Source organism: Euleptes europaea, chromosome 20 (assembly GCF_029931775.1).
Source record: "Euleptes europaea isolate rEulEur1 chromosome 20, rEulEur1.hap1, whole genome shotgun sequence".
NCBI classification, from domain to species: domain Eukaryota; kingdom Metazoa; phylum Chordata; class Lepidosauria; order Squamata; family Sphaerodactylidae; genus Euleptes; species Euleptes europaea.
This window is the reverse complement of record NC_079331.1, coordinates 19,265,655-19,291,969: the sequence shown is the minus strand read 5'-3', so window position 1 is coordinate 19,291,969 and position 26,315 is coordinate 19,265,655. Positions and strand designations below refer to the sequence as shown.

At 48.4% G+C, this 26,315-nt stretch overlaps 1 protein-coding gene across 5 annotated transcripts in view; it reads left to right on the top strand.

Annotated features, from left to right (window-relative positions):
• MCTP2 (multiple C2 and transmembrane domain containing 2) overlaps positions 1-23,598 on the top strand; it is a 140,199-nt gene extending 116,601 nt beyond the window's left edge. For all 5 annotated transcript variants that reach the window (XM_056865713.1, XM_056865717.1, XM_056865716.1 and 2 more), the window contains 4 exons: positions 10,093-10,202; positions 18,177-18,286; positions 20,581-20,678; positions 23,530-23,598. In XM_056865713.1, coding sequence (XP_056721691.1) covers positions 10,093-10,202; positions 18,177-18,286; positions 20,581-20,678; positions 23,530-23,598 — 387 coding nt within the window. The remainder of the gene's footprint in view (positions 1-10,092; positions 10,203-18,176; positions 18,287-20,580; positions 20,679-23,529) is intronic.
• Positions 23,599-26,315: the final 2,717 nt, after the last annotated feature.

Sequence of the window (26,315 nt, the reverse complement as noted above, 5' to 3'; positions counted from 1 at the left end):
ACAAGCCAGAGCCTGACATGGGGGAACCCAACCTCATGCAGGGGAGCAGAAGGGGGCAAAGGGGTTTTCCATTGCCTTTGAATTCTGTTGTAAAGTTGCATTCAGCAATCCCCCCCTTGTTTTGCTTCCTCAACTTAATTGCGATATTTTCTATATTTCTATGTTCATCGGGTTTATTTTTACCTTTCTATCTTTTTGGATGCCTGGAACTAGCTAACTGTCAGATGCAATGACTTAAAAACATTTGATAAACCGCAGGTGCCCTCCCCCCATCAACAGATTTTATTTAAAAAACAAATATAAAAACTATAGCTGGCAAAAGTCCTCTTGGGTGTCTTCCCCTGTGTGTGCAAGAAAGAAATGATGCATCTTCTCAGATGGTCTTTGCTCAAACATGTGAGGACATTGCAAAGTCTATGCTATTCATTTAATTTATTCATATGCAAATTTATGCAGATATAATTAATCTCATACATGTTAGCCAATTAATCTGCTAAAGTTTTTTTTAATTTGATATCAGTCGCCTCAAGACTTCCTAATCAATTATTATTAGTCCTCCGAGTTCTGCTCCTAAGGAAAAGATGGGCGAGGAGGAGAGCCAGCGCGGTGTAGTGATTAAGAAGGGTGGACTCTAATCTGGAGAACCGGGTTTGATTCCTCACTCCTCCACATGAGCGACAGACTCCAATCTGGTGTACCGGGTTCAATTCCCCACTCTTCCACATGAAGACTGCTGGGTGACCTTGGGCCAGTCACAGTTCTTGCTGAACTCTCTTAGCCCCACCTACCTCACAAGGTGTCTGTTGTGGGGAGATGAAGGGAAGGCGATTATAAGCTTTGAGACTTTTTAAAAGGTAGAGAAAATCGGCATATAAAAACCAAACTTTTCTTCTTTTATTAAAGACTTTTCTTTGAAAGTTACTAGCTATACAGCTCTTCCTGCAAGTAGGCCTGTAACTTTATTACAAAAATGTGCACAAGGTGGTCAGTTTGTGTGACTCGATATGAATCTGGTTACCGGATGGCAGTCGAGACAAATAGTGTCCTTCTACAGGTACCAAATTTGATGGTGGAAAAATGTTGCGGTTTTCCAAATTTGTTTTTTAAAATGTTACAAGCATCTTATAAAAATCGATACAACTGAGTAAAAGAAAAAGTTGACCTGACTTGGCTTACGGGGTAACCCAGTAGGGTAGCCTGGATGAAAAGGCAATCCAATCTTGTTTTTTATTATTGGTAGACATTTTCATCTCTCCTCCCATTTTCCTTGAGAGTGTTTCATGTTATAAATTAGAAATGCGGCGATCATCATCTTCGGCTAGGTTTTGTTTTGTTTTGCCTGCCGTGTATTTAAAAAAAAAAAAACACCCTACGATAGTTGTGGTGTCCTTCTGAATAAATCAGTTATTTTGTTTTTAACTCAGCCTCTCTGTCTGAGGCGGTCTGGAGAGCTGCCTCAGACGATGTAATGTTGTGTTTGCTAAATTGTGTTATCGGCACATTTTTGTAGCACAATCTGAGATGTGTAAACAAAGCCAGCAGGATGCAGATCTGGCTGCCAGATGAGATTCTTCACAGTTGCAAGTTGCAAGAACAGGCATGTCCTGGAAAGATCATCTCTCTCTCTCTCTCCCCCCCCCCTGTTTATAATTCTGTTGCCAATAAGAATTGGTCAGAACTTAGACTAAACCAGGCAAAACTGCTGGACACCGTGGGTAGATTTCTAAACAAATTAATTAGGATTCAACTACCCCTACTCAAAAGACGACAGAGAAGGAGAAGAGTTGGTTTTTATATGCCGACTTTCTCTACTTTTTAATCAAACTAGCTTACAATCTCCTTCCCTTCCTCTCCCCGCAACAGGCACTTGTGAGGCAGGTGGGGCTGAGAGAGTTCGGAGAGAGCTGTGACTAGCCCAAGGTCACCCAGCTCGCTTCATGTGGAGGACTGAGGAAACCAACCTGGTTCACCAGATTAGAGTCCGTCACTCAAGTGGAACAGTGGGGAATCAAACCTGGTTCTCCAGATTAGAGTCCACTGCTCTTAACCACTAGACCACAGGATTACCAACCTCCAGGTACCAGCTGGAGATCTCCTGCTATTACAACTCATCTCCAGCTGATAGAGATCAGTGCACCTGGAGAAAATGGCCGCTTTGGCAAGTAGACTCTATGACATTGAAGTCCCTCTCTTCCCCAAACCCTGCCCTCCTCAGGCTCCACCCCAAAAACCTCCCGCCGGTGGTGAAGAGGTACCAGGCAACCCTAAGTTGCAAGCAGCGGTGCAGCTACTCTGCCTGCCCAGAGCCTTCCCGGCCGCCAAAAATAAAATAAAAGGAATGTAAAATAGAAAAGAAGGAAAATGCCCCCATTGAAAATGCTCCCCTCAGGTTCCACCCCAAAAACCTCCCGCTGGTTGTAAAGAGGGACTTGGCAACTCTAACCATCCTGGCTCTCAGGCGTCCTATACTCCAAAAGCTTTGCTTCTCATAATCAATCAAAACTGCGGTGGCATCTATGTGGAGCACAAAAACTGTGCCCCAGTCACCGCAGCAGCCATGAATCGAACCTGGTTCCCCAGATCATAGTGCACTGTTCTTAACCACTGCACCCCGCTGGCACTGTTGAGTCAGATTACAACAGCTCTAGGATGGCTGTGAGCCATGCTCTGAATGAACAGCTCTGGAATTTAATGTGCGGGCTTCCCTGGTTTTCATGCAGAGAGAAACCCCCTTGTGGAAGCAACCGTTGTCAGGCTCTGGTTCCCAAATCTGTACATGCTAAAAAACAGGAATGTGGGACAGCTTAATGGAAGGCCGAGGCTTTCCTGACTCTCTCCTGCAGTTAGTCGCAGCGGGTAGCTGTGTTGTTCCGCAGTAGAAGAGCTAGGTTTGAGTCCAGTCCAGTCCTTAGGGACCAACAAGATTTTGGGGGGCGGAGGTATGAGCTTTTGAGAATCGAAGCTCCCTTCGTCAGATACAAGTAGGAATGGAGATCCATAAGACCTTATATCTCAGTCTGAAGGTGGGAGAAGTGTTGCAAAGAAAGGAGTCAGGATGCAGAGGTACAATGCAAAATTAATCAGTTTGATTTAAGCAGGGGAGAAATACTTGGAGCAGTGGTGTGAGGGTCTCTGTCTTTGTGTCTCTGCTTTCCATCTCCTGCGGTGTTATCAGTGAACTCGTAAAAGCAGTTCACACCTTCTGGTCTCAGGCGCCAGGCCTGATGGCCCATGTATCTTCCCCCCCGCTGTTCTTCCTGCCAGTACTCCCTCAGGCCGGTGCGGCCTTGGAAGTGTGATAGCCGCACCAGACTTCCTGGGATCCGTCTGATGTTTTGTATTATGCCAAGCTTGTAACTTCCCATAACAATAAGTGTGAACCCCAGTGCCCCAGTGCCCTGGAGTCAATATATTCTGTAAACCCGTATAGCCCCTCACTTGCAACTTTCTACCTGTGCCTGTCTCATCTCCTGAAGGCTTCAATAAATCTATTGTTTCTGTATCAACGTCTGAGCAACTGATTTGGAGAAGCAAACTCAGAGAGGGGGATCTCTCACATTAAGTTGCAAGTCCTTGCCTCTCGGACTGCAGCTGTACCGCTTTGGACAGAATGTCAGCCGACGAGGACACCACCCCTAACCCCGATGCCCCCAAGGAACCGGACGAGCCGGAGAAGCCGGACCCGAAGGAGGAGGGAGCCAAGCCAAAGAAACCGAAGGGTCGCGCTCCCGACCAAGATCGGGACGAACGTCCCCGGGGGCTTACTTATTGGCTGGACTCTCCCAAGGGCTGGTCGCTCTCGCGGACTGCGGCGAAGGATCGCCGGTTGGCCTTCCCCAGCAAGGGACTCGAAGGGGACCCGGCTCGCAAAGAGGCCCTCATGGAGGAAGAACGAAAGCAGTGGCAGGAAGACCGCCGGGCTATGCAGGAGCAGATGGAGATCATGCAACGCGTAATGGGTGAGATGGCCACGACCCTAGATGCGCTGAAGTTGCAACCTCCAGCCGGTGCTCCCCCAGACGGGGCGCCGGTAGTTCCGCCCGCAACCCCTGCCCCCCCGGCCCGTCGGGACCTGAAAGTCACGTATGACGGGTCGGGAGACCAGTTGACCTTTTTTATGGTCCAAGTAGACATTTTTATGCGGGAACAAGGCCGAACCTTCGTTTCTGAGGAGTCCCGGGTGCAGTACGTGGCTTCCTTACTGCAAGGGGAGGCGGCTGCCTGGATGGTGTTGCAGTATGAACTCCGCTCGCCGGTGCTGCGAACCCTGGACGAGTTCATGGTAGCACTCCGAAACCGTTTTGAGGACCCGACTCTGGGTGAGCGGGCTAAAGCCTCCCTGATGCAACTGCGCCAAGGGACTAAGTCGGTGGCGCAGTATGCGAGTGAGTTCCAGTCACTGGCTAGCCGAATTCTGGACTGGAGTGAAGCTACCTTGGTACAATGTTTCAGGGAGGGTCTCAACCCAGACCTCCAACATTGGGCCTTCATGCAAGGGAACCCCCCGGATGTGGAAGGTTGGGTTCGCCATGCTGCTGACATCGAGAATCGCAAACAACTCCTGAACTTGTCCAAGCAACGGCTTGGGCGAGATCCCAGGCCCCGAGGTGACCGTGGCCGGGAACTCCGGCAAGGGGGTGGCGGGGGTCTCTCGGCCGCGGAACGCCGCAAGCGGTTCGAGGCCGGCGTCTGCCTGATCTGCGGGGGAAAGGGTCACTTTGCATCGCAATGCCCCTCTCGCTCAGGCCGTCCGACCCCCCCCCGCCAAACCCAGGCCGAGCCGACGAAACCGGCCGCCGACAGCCAGCCTCGCCGCAGAAGTGGACCACTGAGCCGGCGCTCCGGCGCACCCTCCGCTCTCCACGCGCGCCCCCAGGATGGAGCATCCGACTCTACGGTCCCATCGGGGTCCCGGATTACAAATACCGTCTTTGATTCGGACGGCTCCCCGGAAGCCACCACCCCGTCCCCCTCTTCCAGCGAGGAGGAAGAGTGGGAACAGCCGGCAAAAAACGCCGTCGGTCTGCTGTAGAGGGGGCTCCGCAGCAGACCGTCCCTATCGTTGTGCAAGGAGCTCCACCGATGGTAAGCGCCCAAGAGGACAATGTATTTGTGCGTGTTCATCTGTCCCTACCCAAAGGGGGTCCCCCGTTAGAGGTCCCCGCGTTGGTCGACTCGGGGTGTGCCCGCACCATGATAAATGAGGAAACTGCCAAGAAGTTGGGTGTCCGGCGCAAGCGGCTTCCGGGACCCCTCCGTTTTTCCCAAATGGACGGGAGTGACTTTAAACGGGGCCCTGTGACCCACAGAACTGCAGCCGTGATTATGTCCGTGGGGGAACATTGGGAACGGTTGTATTTCACCATCGCCCCTATTGTAACCCCTGTGGTGTTAGGGATGAACTGGTTAAGGGGACACAATCCCTCCATTGATTGGGTTAAACGGGTGCTTTCCTTCCCCGAAAACCCCTGTGGGTTGCATGACAAGGAACGGGTACTCAGAACTCCAGCCGCCGCACTGGTAGGGTCCCCCGCCCCAGTCTCTCCTCAATTACCCTCTGAGTACTCGCAGTTTACTGATGTTTTCGATGTTAGAGAGTGCGACGAACTGCCTCCCCACAGAGAAACGGACTGTGCCATCGAGATTGTAGGGGAAGGCAAACTGTCTAAGGGAAAGGTTTACCCCATGAGCCCTAGTGAAAAGACTGTATTGCGAGACTATCTGGATGTCAATCTGGCGAGGGGTTTCATACGCCCCTCCAAGGCTCCTTATTCAGCCCCAGCTTTCTTTGTAAAGAAAAAGACGGGAGATTTAAGACTGTGTATTGACTTTCGCAGACTGAACGCAGTCACCCAGTCTAATGCTTACCCCCTCCCTCTTATTCCTGACCTTCTAGCACAATTAAAGGAGGGCCGAATCTTCACCAAACTGGACTTGGTAGAAGCCTACCACCGCATTCGCATCAAAGAAGGAGACGAACCCAAAACGGCCTTTTCCAGTTGTTTTGGGATGTTTGAGTACCTGGTCATGCCGTTCGGACTTTCGGGGGCTCCGAGTGTCTTTATGCAATTAATTAATGAAGTTTTGCATGATTTACTGTTTCGGGGGGTGGTGGTATTTCTCGATGACATTCTTATTTACTCTGAGACCATGGAAGAACATGTGCGCCTAGTGCGAGAAGTGCTCCAGCGGCTGCGGGAGCACAAACTGTATGCTAAGGTGTCCAAGTGTGAATTCCACCAACCTTCTATTACATTTCTGGGGTATGTGATTTCCCACCAAGGGTTGGAAATGGACCCCGCCAAGGTCCAGGCGGTGCGGGACTGGGAAACCCCCACTACCCGCCGCCAACTTCAACAGTTTTTGGGGTTTGCCAACTTTTACCGGAATTTCATTCCCAACTTTGCCCAAGTTGCGCTTCCCCTCACTGCCCTGTTGCGTACCAAGGACAGGGGGGCTAGCGCCGCACTCCCCTCAGCCCGTCTGCAATGGTCTCCCCAGTGCCAGCAAGCTTTTGAACGTTTAAAGCTACTTTTTTCATCCGAACCCGTTTTGGCTCACCCGGATTGCACCAAGCCCTTCGTGGTGCAGGTGGATGCCTCGGATGTAGCCATGGGCGGGGCCCTATTGCAGAGGGATGAGGGGGGACGGTTGAGGCCATGCGCCCACTTCTCCAAGAAGTTTTCCCAGTCCGAAATCAACTGGGCCATTTGGGAGAAGGAGGCAGCAGCGGTCAAACATGCCCTTACCATATGGAGACACTTCTTGGAGGGGGCCGAGCTGCCGTTCGAAGTGTGCACAGATCACAAGAATCTTGAGGCTCTCAAGGGAGCTAGAAAACTCAATGCCAAACAAATTCGGTGGGCCCAATTTTTTGCAAAATTCCGGTTCACCCTCAAACATGTCCCTGGCAAAGAAAATGCCCTAGCTGATGCTTTGTCACGACTTCCCCAGTATCGCAACGATTTCGATCGCCCCGTCGACTCCCTGTTCACTCCCGAACAGCGAGGGGAAGTCCCTGGCTTGGCCGTCACCACCCGATCCCAAGCCCGCCAACCGGAGACCCCCCCTACGCTCAAAGGTATCCCGGAAGCATTCCAACAGCGACTCCGGGACGCCTCCTTACAGGAGGAGGAGCACCATCTCCTCCCCACTGGCTTGGAACGAACCAACACTTGGTGGGTGCAAGGGGGAAAACTATATGTCCCATCTTCCCTTCGCAAAGAAGTATTGGGACTTGTACATGGGGCCAGGCTAGCGGGTCATTTTGGTTTCATAAAAACGCTTCACCTGGTTCGAAGGCAATTCTGGTGGCCCGGTATGAGATCTGATGTAGAGTTGTATGTGCGCAGCTGCCCCACCTGCGCCACAGCCAAGAAACGGATGGGAAAACCCCCGGGGCTTCTCAAACCGCTTGAGAACCCCTCCCGTCCCTGGGAAGTCATCGCCATGGATTTTATCACCGACCTACCTCCAAGTCGGGGGAAAACGGTTCTCTGGGTTATCACAGACCTCTTTTCCAAACAGGTTCATTTCGTTCCATGTGCAGGTCTTCCTTCAGCCCAGGGCTTAGCTAAACTGTTCATCACGCACGTCCTCAGGCTACACTCGATCCCGAGGAAGGTCCTCTCCGACCGGGGGGTCCAGTTTGTTGCCAAATTCTGGCGGGCTTTCCTAAAGTTAATGGGAGTGGAGGAACAGGGCCTTTCTTCCGCCTATCACCCCCAAACGGATGGTCAAACGGAACGAGTAAATGCGGTAGTAGAATGTTATTTGCGTTGCTATGTAAATTTCCACCAGGACGACTGGGTCGACCTGCTGCCATTTGCCGAATATGCGTACAACAATGCGCCTCATTCCTCTACCGGCTTTAGTCCCTTCCAAGTTATATACGGGACGGATTTTGGCCCTTTCGGTTCTGCCCCCGTCTCGCCAGAGCTCCAGTCTACCCCTGATCTTCAGGAGTGGATTCAGGTGGTTAAATCCACCTGGCCATGGTTGCTCAAAAATCTGGAAAGGGCAAAAAGCAAGTACAAGGAACAAGCAGACAAACACCGGTCTCCGGGATGGGAACTCAAGGTGGGGGAGCAAGTCTATCTGTCCACCAAAAACCTCCGCTCTCTTCGCCCCTGCAAAAAACTGAGCGACCGTTATGTAGGACCTTTCCCCATTACCAGGGTAATCAACGAGGTTACCGTGGAACTGAGTCTCCCTAAGACTCTCAAGGGAGTTCATCCAGTCTTCCATATAAGCCTCCTCAAACCTTATGTAGCAGCTCCCCAGTTCCACCCCCCTCCCGCTCATGAGATTCCTACCGTAGTAGGAGGGGATACCCATTTGGAAATATCCAAGGTTTTAGATTCCAAATGGAAGAAAGGGAAACTGTTTTACTTTGTTCGCTGGAAAAACCTTGGCTCCGCTCATGACGAATGGGTGGCCGCACCCCACATGGCAGCTCCTCGCTTGGTCCGAGAATTCCACCTCGCTTATCCCGATAAGCCTCGTCCTCTCGGAGGGGGGCCTTAAGGGGGGCAGAATGTGAGGGTCTCTGTCTTTGTGTCTCTGCTTTCCATCTCCTGCGGTGTTATCAGTGAACTCGTAAAAGCAGTTCACACCTTCTGGTCTCAGGCGCCAGGCCTGATGGCCCATGTATCTTCCCCCCCGCTGTTCTTCCTGCCAGTACTCCCTCAGGCCGGTGCGGCCTTGGAAGTGTGATAGCCGCACCAGACTTCCTGGGATCCGTCTGATGTTTTGTATTATGCCAAGCTTGTAACTTCCCATAACAATAAGTGTGAACCCCAGTGCCCCAGTGCCCTGGAGTCAATATATTCTGTAAACCCGTATAGCCCCTCACTTGCAACTTTCTACCTGTGCCTGTCTCATCTCCTGAAGGCTTCAATAAATCTATTGTTTCTGTATCAACGTCTGAGCAACTGATTTGGAGAAGCAAACTCAGAGAGGGGGATCTCTCACAAGTGGACTCTAATCTGGAGAACTGGGTTTGATTCCCCACTCCTTCACATGAGCGGAGAATGCTAATCTGGTGAACTGGATTTGTTTCCCCACTCCTAGTCACAGCTCTGCCAGCCCCACCTACCTCACAGGGTGTCTGTTGTGGGGAGGGGAAGGTGATTGTTAGCTGATTTGATTCTTCCTTAAGTGGTAGAGAAAGTCAGCATATAAAAACCAAGTCTTCTACTTCTTGGGGACAGAAAATTGGTATCTGTAGTGAGATAAGAATGGTATATCCCTATCCAGCCACGAGGGATACATTGCTGTTGTTTGGTCCATAAGGTGCTACTGTAATTGAATCTAGCTGTCCTCCTACAGTTGGTTTCATTGCCTTCCAAGGATGGTACATGGATGGAGAACACTGAGTTTCCCTTACCTTCTATGGTGAGAGGGACAGCAGGGCTTTCTTTCTTTCAGTAACACAACTTTTTAAAAGATCGGGTGGATCCATTAAAATTGTCTTGCATGGTGTAACAGTTAAGAGTGGTGGACTCTAATCTGGAGAACCAGGTTCGATTCCCTGCTCCTCCACATGAGTGGAGGACTCTAGTCTGGTGAACCAAGTTGGTTTCCTCACTCCTCCACATGAAGCCAGCTGGGTGACTTTTGGGCTAGTCACAGTTCTCTCCGAACTCTCTCAGCCTCACCTACCTCACAAGGTGACAGTTTTGGGGAGAGGAAGGGAAGGAGTAGGCCAATTTGATTCTCCATAAAAGGTAGAGAAAATCAGCATACAAAAACCAACTCTTCTTGTCTAGTGGCACTTGCATTTCTTTGAATTTCAGTTGACCTGAAGATTGTCCCACAATACACCTGGGCTAAGATTAGCACCTGTTGTTTGAAAATGTGTCTTGAAATGACTAGTTTTGTAAGAAATGTTTCTAGATCTCCAGCCTAAATCCAGACCTATGTGGGCATTTGCGTTTTTCACATCACAGTGTTGCATGTTCTTGACATACTCTGCTGGATCTTGTATTCTGATCCTTATTGTCTGGGACAGCTTGAGAAATCAGGAACTTATATGGTTCTTTCTTTTTGTATTTCTCCCCTCCCCTCCTTCCTTTGCTTTAATCTTTCTAGGAATCTGAAAAAAAGGGCTTAAGAGAAAGAATTTACATGGTGCAGGATATCGTTATAACGGTCCAAAACCTCTTGGAAGATATTGCCTCTTTTGCAGAAAGGATAAAAAAGTAAGTGAAAGTTTTGGGATCCGGGGGAAGGGATTTCAGACCACCGTGATGGAGAGCAGTGGGATAAAGTGTTGATTGGAAATAGCCTAGAAGTACTTTCTTTCTCAAAAGAGCCCCGTGGCGCAGAGTGGTAAGCTGCAGTATCGCAGTCCAAGCTCTGCTCATGACCTGAGTTTGATCCCAGTGGAAGTCGGTTTTAGGGAGCCGGCTCAAGGTCGACTCAGCCTTCTATCCTTCCCTGTTACACCAAGCACAGGAGTCTTCTTTGTTGGGGGAAGTTAGCTGGAGACTAGATAGAGCTATGGGGATCTTTTAACCAGTTCCGTCCAGGTGAGCAAACCAAATAGAAAGCAACCCAACAACAAGGAGGCTTTATGAATTTTAAGAATGTTATTAAAGGTAATCAAATTATTGCACACACACACAAAATTCCCAACACATACATAGCTAAGAAAACAAAGGTTTGAGATTCCCAAACGGGCTATAGTTACCTTCCTGCAGAATGTGGGTCAAGAATGGCAGCTGCAAGAGGGGAAAAGGGAAAAGGACTGCATGCCAGTGTACATTTTGTGTAAATGTACAGTGTACAGTTTAAATGGCAGCCACCTACTGTGGCAAATGGAGATATTTTTATACCCAAGGAAGGGAGGAGGAGAAGGTATGGCCTCCCTGCAGTTGGCTATGCCTGGTGATGGCTGAGAATGGCTGGGTGCTTGGGATAAAGTGTCAGAGCATTGAGTCATAGACTTGGAGATCAAGGTGGGGTCTGGAAGGTGAGTCACTGAGGGGCTAGGCTGGAGACAGGATGGAATTAAGGGAACTTCTGAATGGACGGAGGGGATTTGGCTGGGTATGAGCAGGAAAGGTATAGAGATACAAATGGCTTATCTTGGTCTACTTTGTCTTTGGGAGTTACTGCACTTGTATTCCCAGCAATGTTTGAAAATGTTATAAATTCCCAGTTTGAAAATGTTATAAAAAATACTGTTCACACTTTCTATGTATTCCCACCGATGTAGTAAGAGTTTGAAAACGTTATAAAAAATACTGTTCGCACTTTGTTTGGCCCTTTAGCTGTGAAGACGTTTTCCAATCATTTGTAAGCCGTGGTATCCAAAAACCCTTTTAAAGTGATGTTTTTTACAACATTTTCAAACTCTTAATACATCACTGGGAATACAAAGTGAGGTAAACCCCCCCCCCTTTTGCTGAGATTTTGCAAACATTCCTTTCTGGGGAGGTTATGGCTCACCTTTTGCTGTACCAGCCCTATCATTTCATCCCAGCCTTGCACAAGCAAGATGGAGGCCAGGTGACCCATGTCATCTCTGGCTACATGGCACTGTGCCATCCTTGTGCACCAGTTGTAGCCCTGTAAACCATGTGAGGGGTGTACAGGATTGCCAGAGCCTATAACATTCCAGGTCGGTAAAAGGAATACCCAGCTTGCTGGGGGAAAAGGGTAGATGACTGGGGAAAGGCAATGGCAAACCACCCCATAAACACAGTCTGCCTAGTAAACATCAGGATGTGACTTCACCCCATTGGTCAGTCCCCCCCTCTTCTTTTTTGATTTGTTCATTCTATGTACCAGAGGCAGGTATTCTGTTCAATTGAGTACCATGTTATGTTTTAAATTTATTGTTGGAGATTGCTTATGTTTTAAGCCCGGCTTGCTCTGACCTCAGCTTGCTGGGAATAAGGGTGGGATAGAAGGGCAATAAATAAATAATATTATGCACTATTTCATTGGTTCGAAATATATATGTATTTGGTTTTTATATGTTGATTTTATTGTTGTTACCCACCCTGAGCCCGGCCTTGGCTGGGGAGGGTGGGCTGGAAATTTAAATAATAAACACATAAATAAAGAAATAAATAATGACCCAGCGATTGCCCAAGGAACCACCTTTACCTTTAATTTCTGTCTCTGTGTGTTCAGTTGATTGGTGGTGATAAAATTCACTGTATCGTGTTTTCCATTTTCTGTATATTAATTATGAGTGAAAACTCGTTGCTAGGTTGCTCTCTTATGGCTCTTTGGAGATACTTTTTAGTGCCGGAGAAATTCCTCCGTTGATCTCCGCCCCCTGATGGAGGAGCCGGGTGTAGGCTCTCCTAGGGGCACCCCATGGAAGCTGCCAGTGAGGGAGGAGAAGGCTTGTGGGTCCTTGAAAAATAGTAAATCAAGATGGGGTTCCCCAGTGTGAGAGCCAGGTGTCTGATGTCCCCCCTTGCTCCTTTTGCATTCCCTATCTCTGTCCTTTGAACTCGTAAAAGCAGTTCACACCTCCTCTCCCCCTTCCCGGATCCCGGCGCCTCTTCTGCCTTGCCCAGGTGCCAGGCCTGCCCTCCCCTGTGGCGCATCCTGCTTGCACTCCCTCGGGCCGATGTGGCCTTGAGGGGCTGCGACTCCTAACAGTCTCTCTGGGACCTGTTTGATGTTTTGTATTGCACCAATCTATCTTGTAACTTCCCACGACTGAAGTGTGAACCCTGATGCCCTGTAGTCCATATATTCTGTAACCCTGATAAGATGCCTCACTTGCAACTTTGAATCCATGTCTGTCTATCCTGTCTGAAGCCTTCAATAAATCCTTTGTTTCTGCATCCAAGTCTGAGCAAGTGATTTTGCGAAGTCAGCACAGCTAGGCTGGGACTCTTACATTAAGTTGCAAGTCTCTGCCTCTTTGTCTGCACCTGTACCTTAAGGGACAGCTATGCCAGACAACGAGGAACCCTCTTCACCCCCGGACTCTCCGGACAAGACCGAACCTCCCGCGAAGCCAGACCCTAAGGAGGAGGTGGTCAAGCGGAAGGTACCCGGTCCCACACACCCGGGTACCAAGCCCAGGACCACCTTTAACTCCTGGCTGGACTCTCCTAAGGGCTGGTCGCTCTCCCGGAATGAGGCGAAGCACCGTCGTCTGGCCTTGTCGGGCACGAGGCTCGAGGACGACCCCGCACGCATGGAGGTCTTGTTGGAGGAGGAACGGAGGCAGTGGCAGGAGGAACGCCAAGCCATGCTGGAACGCATGGATGCCATGCAGGCCGTGATGGAGGGGATGGCTACCGCCATGGACGCGCTGAAGATACAGCCCCCTCCCGACAACCCCCCGGATGGGGTACCGGCGGCTCCCCCCGCGCCTCCCAGCGCCCCGGCCCGTCGGGACCTGAAAATCACGTATGATGGGTCGGGGGACCAGCTAACTTTCTTTTTGGTCCAAGTGGATATTTTTATGCGGGAACAAGGACAGACCTTTAACTCGGAGGAGTCTCAGGTCCAGTACGTGGCCTCCCTCTTGCAAGGGGAGGCAGCCGCTTGGATGGTGTTACAGTATGAGTTGCGCTCTCCGGTTCTGCGCAACCTGGATGAGTTCATGATTGCCCTCCGGAACCGTTTTGAGGATCCGAACCTGGGGGAGCGGGCCAAGGCTACCCTGATGCAACTCCGCCAAGGGGCTAAGTCGGTGGCGCAGTATGCAAGCGAGTTCCAATCCTTATCGAGCCGAATCCTGGATTGGAGCGAGGCCACCCGAGTGCAATGCTTCCGAGAGGGACTGAACCCGGACTTGCAACTTAATGTAAGAGTCCCAGCCTAGCTGTGCTGACTTCGCAAAATCACTTGCTCAGACTTGGATGCAGAAACAAAGGATTTATTGAAGGCTTCAGACAGGATAGACAGACACGGATTCAAAGTTGCAAGTGAGGCATCTTATCAGGGTTACAGAATATATGGACTACAGGGCATCAGGGTTCACACTTCAGTCGTGGGAAGTTACAAGATAGATTGGTGCAATACAAAACATCAAACAGGTCCCAGAGAGACTGTTAGGAGTCGCAGCCCCTCAAGGCCACATCGGCCCGAGGGAGTGCAAGCAGGATGCGCCACAGGGGAGGGCAGGCCTGGCACCTGGGCAAGGCAGAAGAGGCGCCGGGATCCGGGAAGGGGGAGAGGAGGTGTGAACTGCTTTTACGAGTTCAAAGGACAGAGATAGGGAATGCAAAAGGAGCAAGGGGGGACATCAGACACCTGGCTCTCACACCCAGGTTGCTAAAGTCTGGGAATTGTTGACCTAGGGTATCCCCCAGAAGCCATGGAAAATTTTACCTGGGAAAGCCTTTAAGATCCTTTGTGTGTTAAGTGACGTCAAGTTGCCACCAGCTGGCATGGTGTAGTGGTTAAGAGCGGTGGTTTGGAGCGGCGGACTCTAATCTGGTGAACTGGGTTGGTTTCCCCACTCCTCCACATGAAGCCAGCTGGGTGACCTTGGGTTACTCACGGCTCTCTTCGAGCTCTCTCAGCCCCACCTACCTCACAGGGTGTGTTATGGAGAGGGGAAGGGAAGGTGATTGTAAACTGGATTGATTCTTCCTTAAGTGGTAGAGAAAGTCGACATATAAAAACCAACTCTCCTTCTCCTTCTTGCAACCCTATGAATTAATGTTCTCCAAAACGTCCTATCATTAACAGCCTTGCAAACTGAGGGCCGCTGTTCAGAGATTGCTAGAGTCCTCCTAAGTCAGACTGGAGAAGTGTTTTACTAGGTTTCCAGATGGAGTCGAAATTGTAATTTTGGGTGTCTGAAATGGTATTTTGGGCATATGAAACAGCACCTTGCAGCTGTGCCAAATTTTCCAGGCCCCTGTCATACATGGCTGTCATTCCTCCTTGGCATTCCCTCATGTTGTGGATTATTGCTTCCTTGAACCCTCAGGGTTATGCTAAATTGAAGACAGGATGTCTCCATTTTACAAAAAAAGTGTCTCTCAGATGAGAGGGGGCCCTACATGGCTTGGCACCAGGGTATCTGAAGGACCACCTTCTCCCATACGTTACTGCCCAGAAATTAAGATCACAGGGACAGGCCTTCCTGACAGTCCCATCAATCAAAGAAGCTCATCTGGGGGAGGCACAAGAAAGAGGCGCAAGAAAGAGGGATGATTATAGAACAACCTCCCCAGAAAGGTGCACCTTGCTCCCTCCCTTTCTATCTTTAGGAGGCAGTTGAAGATCATTTTATTTCGGACCGCATTTGGATAAGTTTACCAGCAGTCTTCAGTTGAGATTTTAAATTTTGCTTTTTACATTTTTAATGCATTTTTGTCTATGTTTCAAGCTGCCTTGAGCTCCATAAGGAAGGAAAATGTCTAAAAAATGTTTTAAATAAATAAATAGTCTGTTTCTGAGCTCCTTGGAGGTTACCAGGTACCTCTTCGCCACCAATGAGAGGTTTTTGGGGCAGAGCCTGAGGAGGGCAGGGTTTGGGGAGCGGAGGGACTTCGATACCATAGAGTCCAATTGCCAAAGCGGCCATTTTTCTCCAGGTGAACTGGTCTCTATTGGCTGGAGATCAGTTGTAACAGCAGGAGATCTCCAGCTAGTACCTGGAGGTTGGCAACCCTCTTGGAGGATGGGAAAAAAGATATACCTAAATACATAAATTGATTATTTTAGACCCCACAATTCCTCCGAGGCTTACGTAGGGTCATCCAGGAAGCTTTTATGAAGCTAGGACAGCTCTGTTTCAGCCATAGGCCCTGTGTCATACATCTCCAGACCATTCTCTGGCTTAGCCGATCCCTCCCAACCAGAAGGGCGGAAGTGGCTTTTCCTTCTTGCCCACTCGGAGTGACTGTGTGACACCCCCCCTTCCATTTGCGAAAGCTTTCCAACAGTTCCATACTTTTTCATAAGAGATGTGTGGGGTCTAAAAATACAACAAACCCCATGTGTTGAAGATTCTGTCACATCTGTCCCAGCTGTGCGGGAAATGGGCAAGGGGATGCCTTTGAGCCTGTGAAGGAAGCACTGTTCTGCGTGCAGCTGTGTGGCAGGAAACCTCGCGAAGCCGGGTGACTCTTAATTCTGTCATTTGCTTGGACGACAATGGCCCCTAAGAACCCCAATAGGGCACTCGGACGGCCTCCCTGCCTAATCTCTCAGGAATCCCATTGTAACTCAACTGTCCCGTCACTACGAGCAGGGGAGAGGGCAGAGGGAGTCCACCGGAGTGGTTTTAACAAATGACATGACGATTTAGACAAGCCTTGCCATCGGTATAATCCTGCGTATCAAAGGGCCTTTTTTTAGTCGCCCGGTTCAACTTGGAGGTTTGGTTGGCTTTAAAAATAGTTTTCGCGTGTTTATGGGCCTCTAGGTCACTCTGGCTTTAATTTTAAACATGTCCTGCCTTCCTCTGAAGGGTTGCCTTCTTTCCCCTGGCCCACCCCAGTTGGCTTTTTATCCCTCAAATAAGACAAAGTGTTTTTCATAGCGAGGTCTGGCACACTTGAGTTCAAGGACTTCCTCTTGCACCAGCATCATATATTGAGTCTATACGATTGAATCTATCCAGTAAACATCCAATAACCAATGCCTTTCAAAGGTATAATGCTTATCCGTGTCAAAATTCAGGTTTGGAAGCAAACACTGAGAGGTTTAGGGTAACTTACACAGTTGTTCCTTGGGCTTCCTGATCCTTTCCTCTTTGGAGTAGTGGACTCTAATCTGGAGAACTGGGTTTGATTCCCCACTCCTCCACATGAGTGGCGTAGGCTAATCTGGTGAACTGGATTTATTTGTCGTATCATAACAATTGAGTTTTACACCCCTGGTCTAAAGCCCTCACTAATAATACCTCCGACAGACAGAGAAATGATCCATATTCCTCAAGTGTTGGAATGAGAAAGTTCAGGCGAAGGTTGTACCTTCAGTATAGTTCAAATTAGGGTTGCCAGGTCCCTCTTTGCCACTGGTGGGAGGTTTTTTGGGGCAGAGTCTGAGGAGGACAGGGTTTGGGGTGGGGAGGGACTTCAATGCCATAGAGTCCAGTTGCCAAAGCAGCCATTTTCTCCAGGTAAACTGATCTCTATCAGCTGGAGATAAGTTGTAATAGCAGGAGATCTCCTGCTACTACCTGGAGGTTGGAAAGAATCCAGACAGCACTCACACAATATATATTAAAGTACTAATTTATAAAGGTGAAGAAAGGTGCAAAAGGTTGGCAACCCTAGTTCAAATACATGTTGATGGAATTGATGGCTGTTTTGATATTTTCCTAACACTTATTGTTAAGTGTGTGTGCTGTCAAGTCACAGCTGACTTATGGTGACCTTATAGGATTGTCCAGCAAGAGACCTTCGGAGGTGGTTTGCCATTGCCTGCCTCCGCATCACACCCCTGGTAGTCCTTGGCGGTCTTCCATCCAAATTCTAACCAGAGCTGACCCTGCTTAGCTTCTGAGATATGACAAGATCAGGCTAGCCTGGGGCTATCCAGGTCAGGGCCATGCTGGGGAGGGGCTGTGGCTCAGTGTTAGAGCACCTGCTTGGCCTGAAGAAGGTCCCAGGTTCAATCCCTGGCATCTCCAGTTAAAGGGTCTAGGCAAGTAGGTGATGTGAAAGACCTCTACCTGATACCCTGGAGAGCCACTGCCAGTCTGAATAGACAATACTGACTTGGATGGACCAAAGGTCTGATCCAGTAGAAGGCTGCTTCATGTGTTCATGTGTTACCCCTCTTAAAAGACAGCCCTGGCGGCACTGACAAGGAGCTAGTCAGATTTCTCTCAAGCGATAGTCATTCTCAGGTTACTGCAGGGGTTGCCAGCTTCCTGGGACTTATTTTAAATTACTCTAATCCACGTTTATGATTTTAAGTAAGAGTCCCACTCTAGTTTTAAAACCTTCTTTTTACCTAAATATGTATATATTTATTTTATGCCAATAAAGGTTTTGATGATGGTGTTCATGTGTTACTAGCATGCTATATTTATTTTGTACTTTTTGTAAATAGGTTTTGTCTAATGAAAAGTATATATTTATTTAAGGATAAGATGGCAGGGGCAGGGGGAGAGGGCCATGTTTACCACCCTGAGATGCTTGGTGGAAGAAGAAGATGAAAAACCAGTTAAATTTCAGCAAATGCCTAAATCGTTCTCTCTTCTCTTCCCTTTCCAAACTGGACCGCAGCACGTTCAACTGGACAGTCCCTTTCCTATCTGTCCTAGCTTGCTTAGTCTTCACAGTGGCAACAATCGTGTTGTATTACATACCGCTTCGGTACATCATTTTACTCTGGGGTAAGTCGATGCTGTTACCTCTGAATAATTCATTCGTGGAGTTTCCCCTGTCGCAGATGTGCCTTGAAGATTTTCATTCCATTGGTTTCCTTATTATGTTTTGACATAAACAGTATTTGTTGTCAGCTGCCTTGTGGGGACTCTTTGAAGTGGGACAGGGATGTCATCAATGAATAGTGGAATGGTGGAACTCCCTGCCCCAGGATAAAACTCTACTGGGGAGGGGCTGTGGCTCAGTGGTAGAGCATCTGCTTAGCATGCAGAGGGTCCCAAGTTCAGTCCCTGGCATCTCCAGTTAAAGAGACTAGGCAAGGAGGTGATGTGAAAGACCTCTGCCTGAGACCCTGGAGAGCCACTGCCTGTCAGAGTAGACAATACTGACTTTGATGGACCAAGGGTCTGATTCAGTATAGGGCAGCTTCATGTGTTCATGTGTAGATAGGATGTGGTGATGGCTGCCAACTTGGAAGGCTTTAAGAGGTAAGTGGATATGTTCATGGAGGAGACGGCTATGCGACTAGTCAAAATGGATATTAGTCATGATGCATCCCTATTATCTCCAGGATTAGATGACCATGCTGAATATATCAGGTGCTTTGGAACCCAGGCAGGACAATGCTGCTGCAGCCGTCTTATTTGGGGTCTTCCTAGAGGCACCTGGTTGGCCACTGTGTGAACAGACTGCGGACTTGATGGGCCTTGGACTGATCCAGCAGGGCTTTTCTTATGTTTTTATGAATTTGTAAAGATACAGAACACCACATGGCAACGGAAGAGTCTTATGAAGCTGACATACTCAGACCATTGATTAGGGTTGCCCAGCAGAACCTGGCAATTGGCAGGAAGGCTGGGGGCAGGGACATGGTAGATGCATGTGATGTTGCAAACATTGCTGCATCACTTCTGGGCGGAAACGTGGAAGTAACAAAAGGTTGCTCTAGGAATCGCTGGAAACTCTATGGTAAAAACATAGCTTGCGATTCCTAGAACTACCCTATGCCACTGTCAGGTCTGTGATTTTGCTTTTTAAAATTTTATCTTTTTCCTGCCACTCGGGAGGGGCAGTGGGGAGAGAGAGGCCAAGCAAGCCTAACCTTGGTTGCCGTACCGCAGTATAGTCTGCTAAAAGGTAAAGGTCCCCTGTGCAAGCACCGGGTCATTACTGACCCATGGGGTGACGTCACATGCCGACGTTTACTAGGCAGACTTTGTTTGCGGGGTGGTTTGCCAGTGCCTTCCCCAGTCATCTTCCCTTTACCCCCAGCAAGCTGGGTCCTCATTTCACCGACCTCGGAAGGATGGAAGGCTGAGTCAACCTTGAGCCGGCTACCTGAAACCGACTTCTGCCGGGATTGAACTCAGGTTGTGAGCAGAGCTTTTGACTGCAGTACTGCAGCTTAACACTCTGCGCCATAGGGCTCCTAGTCTGCTAGGGCAGAGAAAAAGAAGAAGAGTTGATTTTTATATGCCGACTTTCTCTACCACTTAAGGAAGAATCAAACTGGCTTACAAACACCTTCCCCTCCCCACAACAGGTACCCTGTGAGGTCGGTGGGGCTGAGAGAGTGTGACTAGCCCAAGGTCACCCAGCTGGCTACCTGTGAAGGAATGGGGAAACAAATCCAGTTCATCAGATTAGAGTCCACCGCTCATGTGGAGGAGTGGGGAATCAAACCCGGTTCTCCAGATCAGGGTCCTCCGCTCCAAACCACTGCTCTTAACCACTATACCACGCTGGTCAACTAAGCCACCCTTAGTTTTCTGTAATGGCGATTCTGGTTTCTGTGCTGCTTTAGAATAATGGGATTGTTCATTGCTAAGGCAAGCAGAGTCCCTTTGCAATAAACCTCCCAGCGTGGCGTAGTGGTTAAGAGCAGCGGACTCTAATCTGGTGAACCAGGTTCGATTCCCCACTCCTCCACATGAAGCCTGCTGGGTGACCTTGGGCCAGTCACAGTTCTCTTCGAACTCTCTCAGCCCCACCAACCTCACAAGGTGTCTGTTGAGGGGGAGGGAAGGCAATTGTAAGATGCTTTGAGACTCCTTTTGGTAGAGAAAAGAGGGGTATAAAAACCAACTCTTCTTCTTCCCACTAGTTCCTTCAAGGAAAGATGTTTGTGAATGATTCCACATGACAATCAGCACAATGTCTGGCTTGTCCGTATTTTTGTTCTATTTTTGACTTGCTAAATTCTCTCTTCTGTCTGCCCCATTCCTGCCTGAGGAAGTAAAGTATTCATATGCTTGCGTGTGTGTGTTAACCATACCTTGTGTGTTATTTTTTCATTTCTCAGGCATAAATAAGTTCACAAAGAAGTTGAGAAACCCCTACGCCATTGAGAATAATGAGTTACTTGATTTCCTCTCCAGGGTGCCGTCGGACGTTCAAAGGGTAAGTAATGAATGGAGGCCCTCCTGCAAAGAGATCGGACCAGGTCTGAAAACAGGCTTGACACTCTCCAGGTGGGGCCTGGAGATTTCCCGGCATTACAGCTGATCTCCGGACTACAGAGGACAGTTCCTCTGGGAGAAGCGGCAGGTTTGGAGGGAGGGTTGAGTCTATGGTGTCACATCTTCTGAGCTCCCTCCTGTCCCCAAACTCTGCCCTCCTTAGACACTGCCTCCAAACCCAGGAATATCCCAAGTTGGAGTTGAGAAACCTAAGTGAGGATCCACCGAAAACCTTCTCTTGTATGCTGACATTCTGTGTGTCTCCATCCGTCCGTCTGTCTGTCGACCCACCCACCCATCCACCCTAATCTATCTACTCTGTTTACTCTGAGAGCCAGCATGGTGTAGTGGTTAAAAGCGGTGGTTTAGAGTGGTGGACTCTGATCTGGAGAACCGGGTTTGATTCCCCACCCCTCCACATGAAGCCTTCTGGGTGACCTTGGGCTAGTCACAGCTCTCTTAGAGCTCTCTCTGCCTCACCTACCTCACAGGGTGTCTGTTGTGGGGAGGGGAAGGGAAGGTGGTTGTAAGCCGGTTTGATTCCCCCTTAAGTGGTAGAGAAAATTGGCATATAAAAACCAACTCTTCTTCTAATCTAATGTATCGAATCATATCTGTCTAATCTATAACATCTATTAAATCTAAGACATCTAATCTATCGAATCTATCCTATCAAATCTAAAATATCGAATCTAAACTGTATAATCTATCTAATTATCGAATCGATTTTATGTGTCTATGTAATCTATCTAATCTAATTTATTGAATTGAATTTATCTAATCGATCTATGTAATCTATCTAATCTGACTAATCTAATCTGTCTACACCCCCCCCCCCAATAAAGGCTTAAAAGGGTAAAGGTCCCCTTTGCAATCACCGGGTCATTCCTGACCCATGGGGTGACGTCACATCCCGCCGTTTACTAGGCAGACTTGTTTGCGGGGTGGTTTGCCAGTGCCTTCCCCAGTCATCTTCCCTTTACCCCCAGGAAGCTGGGGACTCATTTTACCGACCTCAGAAGGATGGAAGGCTGAGTCAACCTTGAGCCGGCTACCTGAAACCAACTTCCGTTGGGATCGAACTCAGGTCATGAGCAGAGCTTGGACTGCAGTACTGCAGCTTACCACTCTGCGCCACGGGGCTCCTAATAAAGGCTTACAGTTATACAAAAAAGGGGGGCTCTCCATAGGGGCTCACAAGGGCTCAAACAGAAGAAATCTGAGATGAGAGGCATGGAAGGAGGCAGAAACTGCATGGACCTCAGTTTGTACCTCTGACCATGGAGGGGAGTGGAAGTGTGGACTCTTGGACTAGTCGAGGGCCAGTGTGTGTGTGTGGGGGGGGGTCTTCATCTCCCTTTCCTACATGTGAAATGAGAGAAGGAAGTTACTTATACAAACCCCAAATGATGTTCCAGGTGTAACAAAGGATTATGAAGATTACTCACCTTATGGTGAGATTTCCCTGTTGTTGTTTTTTTAAAGTTGTTTATGAATTCACCTTTTTTTTTTGCACTTGAGCCTGAGGTTATGATTGAGTTCTATGAGCGGTGATTGGGAAGTCCAAGAGAATCTTTCCTCTCGCTGGACTCAATCCTGACTTAGTTCAGATACACTTCTCCTATCCCTGCTTTCTTCTGGAGGATCCAGGATTTGATGGACAGGCATATTTATTGGCAAAGATAAGCTGCTTGTCTGTTGACACTGTATTTGAAGATCTGCATTTATGTAATGAGGCTGAACGGTTTCTCTGATCTCCAGTGACTTTCTGGGTTTCAAAGGGGATGGGCGACAAGAAATGAGTGTTGGGGAGTGTGAGCTCAGATGTATACGTGGAAGAAACTCAGGGGTGTGAAAAGCCCAAAGGCTTTGCACGGTGCAATCCTAAGCAGTGGGTTTGGGGGAGTTTTTGCCGTCAAGTCACATCTGACTTATGGAGACCCCTGGTGGGGTTTTCAAGGCAAGAGACGTTCAGAAGTTATTTGCCATCGCTTGTGTCCACGCCACAACCCTGGTATTCCTTGGAGGTCTCCCATGAAAAACTAGCCAGGGTCAACCCTAGTTAGCTTCTGAGATCTGATGAGATCAGGCTAGCCTGGGCTATCCAGGACAGGGCTAAGCAGAGTTACACCCTTCTAAGGTCTTTTATGAATGGCAGAGGATTCTGATCTGGAGAACTGGATTTGTTTCCCCACTCCCACACACGAAGCCAGCTGGGTGACCTTGGGCCAGTCACACTCTCTCAGCCCCACCCACCTCACAGGTTGTCTTGTGGGGAGGGGAAGTGATTGTAAGCCGGTTTGAGTGTCGCTTAAGTGGTAGAGAAAGTCAGCCCCACCTACCTCACAGGGTGTCTGTTGTTGGGAAGGGAAGGTTGTTGTAAGCCTGTTTGATTCTCCCTTAAGTGGTAGAGAAAGTTGGCATATAAAAACCAACTCGTCTTCTTCTTTGTGGATGAAATTGGGGGGGGGGGGTAGGCAGCAGTGGAATAAATCCTTTCTTAACAAATGCTCAGATCAGTTAGAAGTTCTCTCTCTCTCTCCTTTATGCATCTCATTAGGAAAAAAAGTCTGGTTTTAATATTTTGGTTTTCAAGAAATGATGCATGACTTCTCAAATCCTTCCTGCAATTAATCCCCCCCCCACAACGTTACTGTGTTTAGAAAATGATTCATTACTTTTGAACCTTCCTTGGTTTTTCCCTGGCTTTTTCCTCAGGGAGCCATTAACGGCACAGCCAGCAATAGCTCGGGTTACCTCCTTGCGAACGTGACGTCTGTTTGTTTTCACAGGTGCAGCATGCAGAATTGAAACCGTTAGGCGGGTCCAGCCCCATTAGGAAGAAATGGAGCGCTTTGTAGGGTGCAGCGGGCAGAACGTGGCACCCCCCCACACACACACAGTTTGGACACCCTTGCACACTGGCTTCCTCCCACCCACCCCTTTGGATCCGAGCAACGTTGTGCCCAAGGCCTGGATGTACGCACGGCTTTGGGGCAAAGGACTGAATAAGGCACCGATCCTGCTTCTTCCTCCGAACGAGCTTTTGTACGAATGGAGTTGGACCAGCGCAAGGCGAATGGCTTCCAGCGTGGAATGTGGTGATGCCTTTGGGCTCGTACAGTGCAAACGCAATCCCCCCCCCCCACAAAAAACCATGATATTCTCAACGTTTAAAAAATTTGTCCAAGAGATCCACGTTGAGGGTCAGGGACTTAGCTGCATTACCGACTGTCGCTGGATTGATTTTTAAGCCCCAATTTTAAAAATCTTTTCTACCCATTCCTCTGCTCTAAATGTTTTAAATGGCCTTTTATCATAAGGGCAAGGATTGCTTACGTGCTCAGACATTCTCACTTTTTTCATACGGTGTTTGCTGCTCAGGTATTCATTGGAAACTGCTACTAGTTGTTAGAATCCTGATTTTTCTGAACTGAATTAGAAGTTTGTTGCAGGCAACGGACCCCCCAAAAGGTGTCACTTCATGGGGTACAAGAATCGAATGTCACCTAGTGATCCTATGGACGCTCCAGTTCTGATTTTCCTTCTAGGCTTCTGTCTCGCCAGACTCTTATCGACCTGTTCCTTTTTCTGACGATCCAAAGAGATGCCAACACTACATATGCAAAATACTTTTTATAATCGTAGAAACAGAGCTGCAATAATTAAAGGGACATGTTTTTTTTAAAAAAAAACTGTAAGAAATAAAAACTACTGGTGATTTTTATACTTCTTCAAGCAACGCGAAGGTTTCCAGAGGAACTCACTGCCGCATGATGAAGCCATGGCTGCTAGCTTTAAAAGTGAATTAGATAAATTAATGGAATACGGGTCTACCAATGGCTATGAGCTATGATGGTTAAATGCAACCTCTTTGTTCAGAGGAAAACGGGGTGGACAATTATATGGGGGGGGGGCTTTAGCCACCGTGCCCTGTTAATGAGCCTTCTAAGTTATCTGGTTGGCCATAGAAGGAAACAGGATGCAGGACTAGATGGACTATTGGCCTGATCCAGCACAGCTCATCTTTTAACGTTCGTCGGTTGGAATAGCTTTTAAAAAATATGATCAGTGCAATTCCTGGGCAGGTCCCGTTCTACTACTTCCTTGCACGTCTTAGTAAATTTGGCGGCTCTTCAGCTTCAGTCTGTAAACTGCCAGTGTCTTAAGCAATTATTCCTGTTATTCCAGCATGTTATAATGGTTAGGAGCAGTAGACACTAATCTGGAGAAGTGGGTTTGATTCCCCCACTCTTCCACATGAAGCCTGCTGGGTGACCTTGGGCCAGTCACAGTTCTCTCTGAACTCTCTCAGCCCCACCTACCTCACAAGGTGTCTGTTGTGGGGAGCAGAACGGAAGGAGACTGTAAGCCGGTTAGATTCTCCTTAAAAGTCGGCTTATAAAAACCAACTCTTTGTCTTTAATGGTTGGCAGAACACTGTTTGGGGGTTGGACCTACAGTTGTGAGTAAAAATCTTCCCAGTGTTAACTCCTCTTGAAGCCACATTACTTGGCCTGCAGGCACAGTTCCTGTGAGTGCAAGCAGTCTCCCTATTCAGTTTCCAGACAAGGTGTCAAGTGGATTATACTTTTTATAATAATCGAGACAGGAGGAGCTAACCAGCATTTTGTGAGCTTCCTGGAGGTCTCTCCTGGAGAGCCAGCATGGTGTAGTGGTTAGGAGCAGTCGTTTGGAGCGGTGGACTCTGATCTGGAGAACAGGGTTTGATTCCCCACCCCTCCACAGGAGCGGTGGATGCTAATCTGGTGAACTGGATTTGTTTCCTCACTCCTCCACACGAAGCCAGCTGGGTGACCTTGGGCAAGTCACAGCTCTGTTAGAGCTCTCTCAGCCCCACCTACCTCCCAGAGTGTCTGTTGTGGGGAGGGGAAGGGAAGGTGATTTAGTGGTAGAGAAAATTGACATGTAAAACTCTTCTTCGTCATCTTCTCTGATGAGCCTCTCTCAGAACTACAATCTTGGAGTGGATGTTAGGCCCCTTTCAGAATACCGTTCTAAACTGGATATCATTCGTTGTTGGCCTGTTTCCGAGTAAAGAGATACAGCTCTTTCCGAGTAAAGAGATACAGGTGTTTCATACAGCTCATTCAATCCCTCTAAAGCACTTTCTGGCCATTTCAAACAGCATTACTTCCCCCCCTCCCCCCCCACACACACACTTTCTTCCTCTGCACATTCTTTTTTGGCTTTTTTTTTTTTTTTGCATTTTGAGATTTGCGCTATAGCGGTATAACATAACATCAGTCCAGCACTTGGAAATGCTGGCAATATAGCGCTTAATTGCTATATATTCCCAGCATTGGGATGCATTGGATTGTTACATTGTTATAGTGCTATAGCGCAAATCTCGGAACACTTAAAAAAAACACCACTTCGGACATTTTAAACAGCACACTGCCGTGATTCAAATTTGCAAAGAACTGAAAAAGGAAAAAAGTATTTTTCATTAAAGGAAAAAAAAACCACAAGCAACTACAGCTGAGCCCCAGGATGCCACAGAATACAGGTGGCTTTTCTCTGAAAAGGTAAAAAAAAAAAAAATCCATTAGCAGCC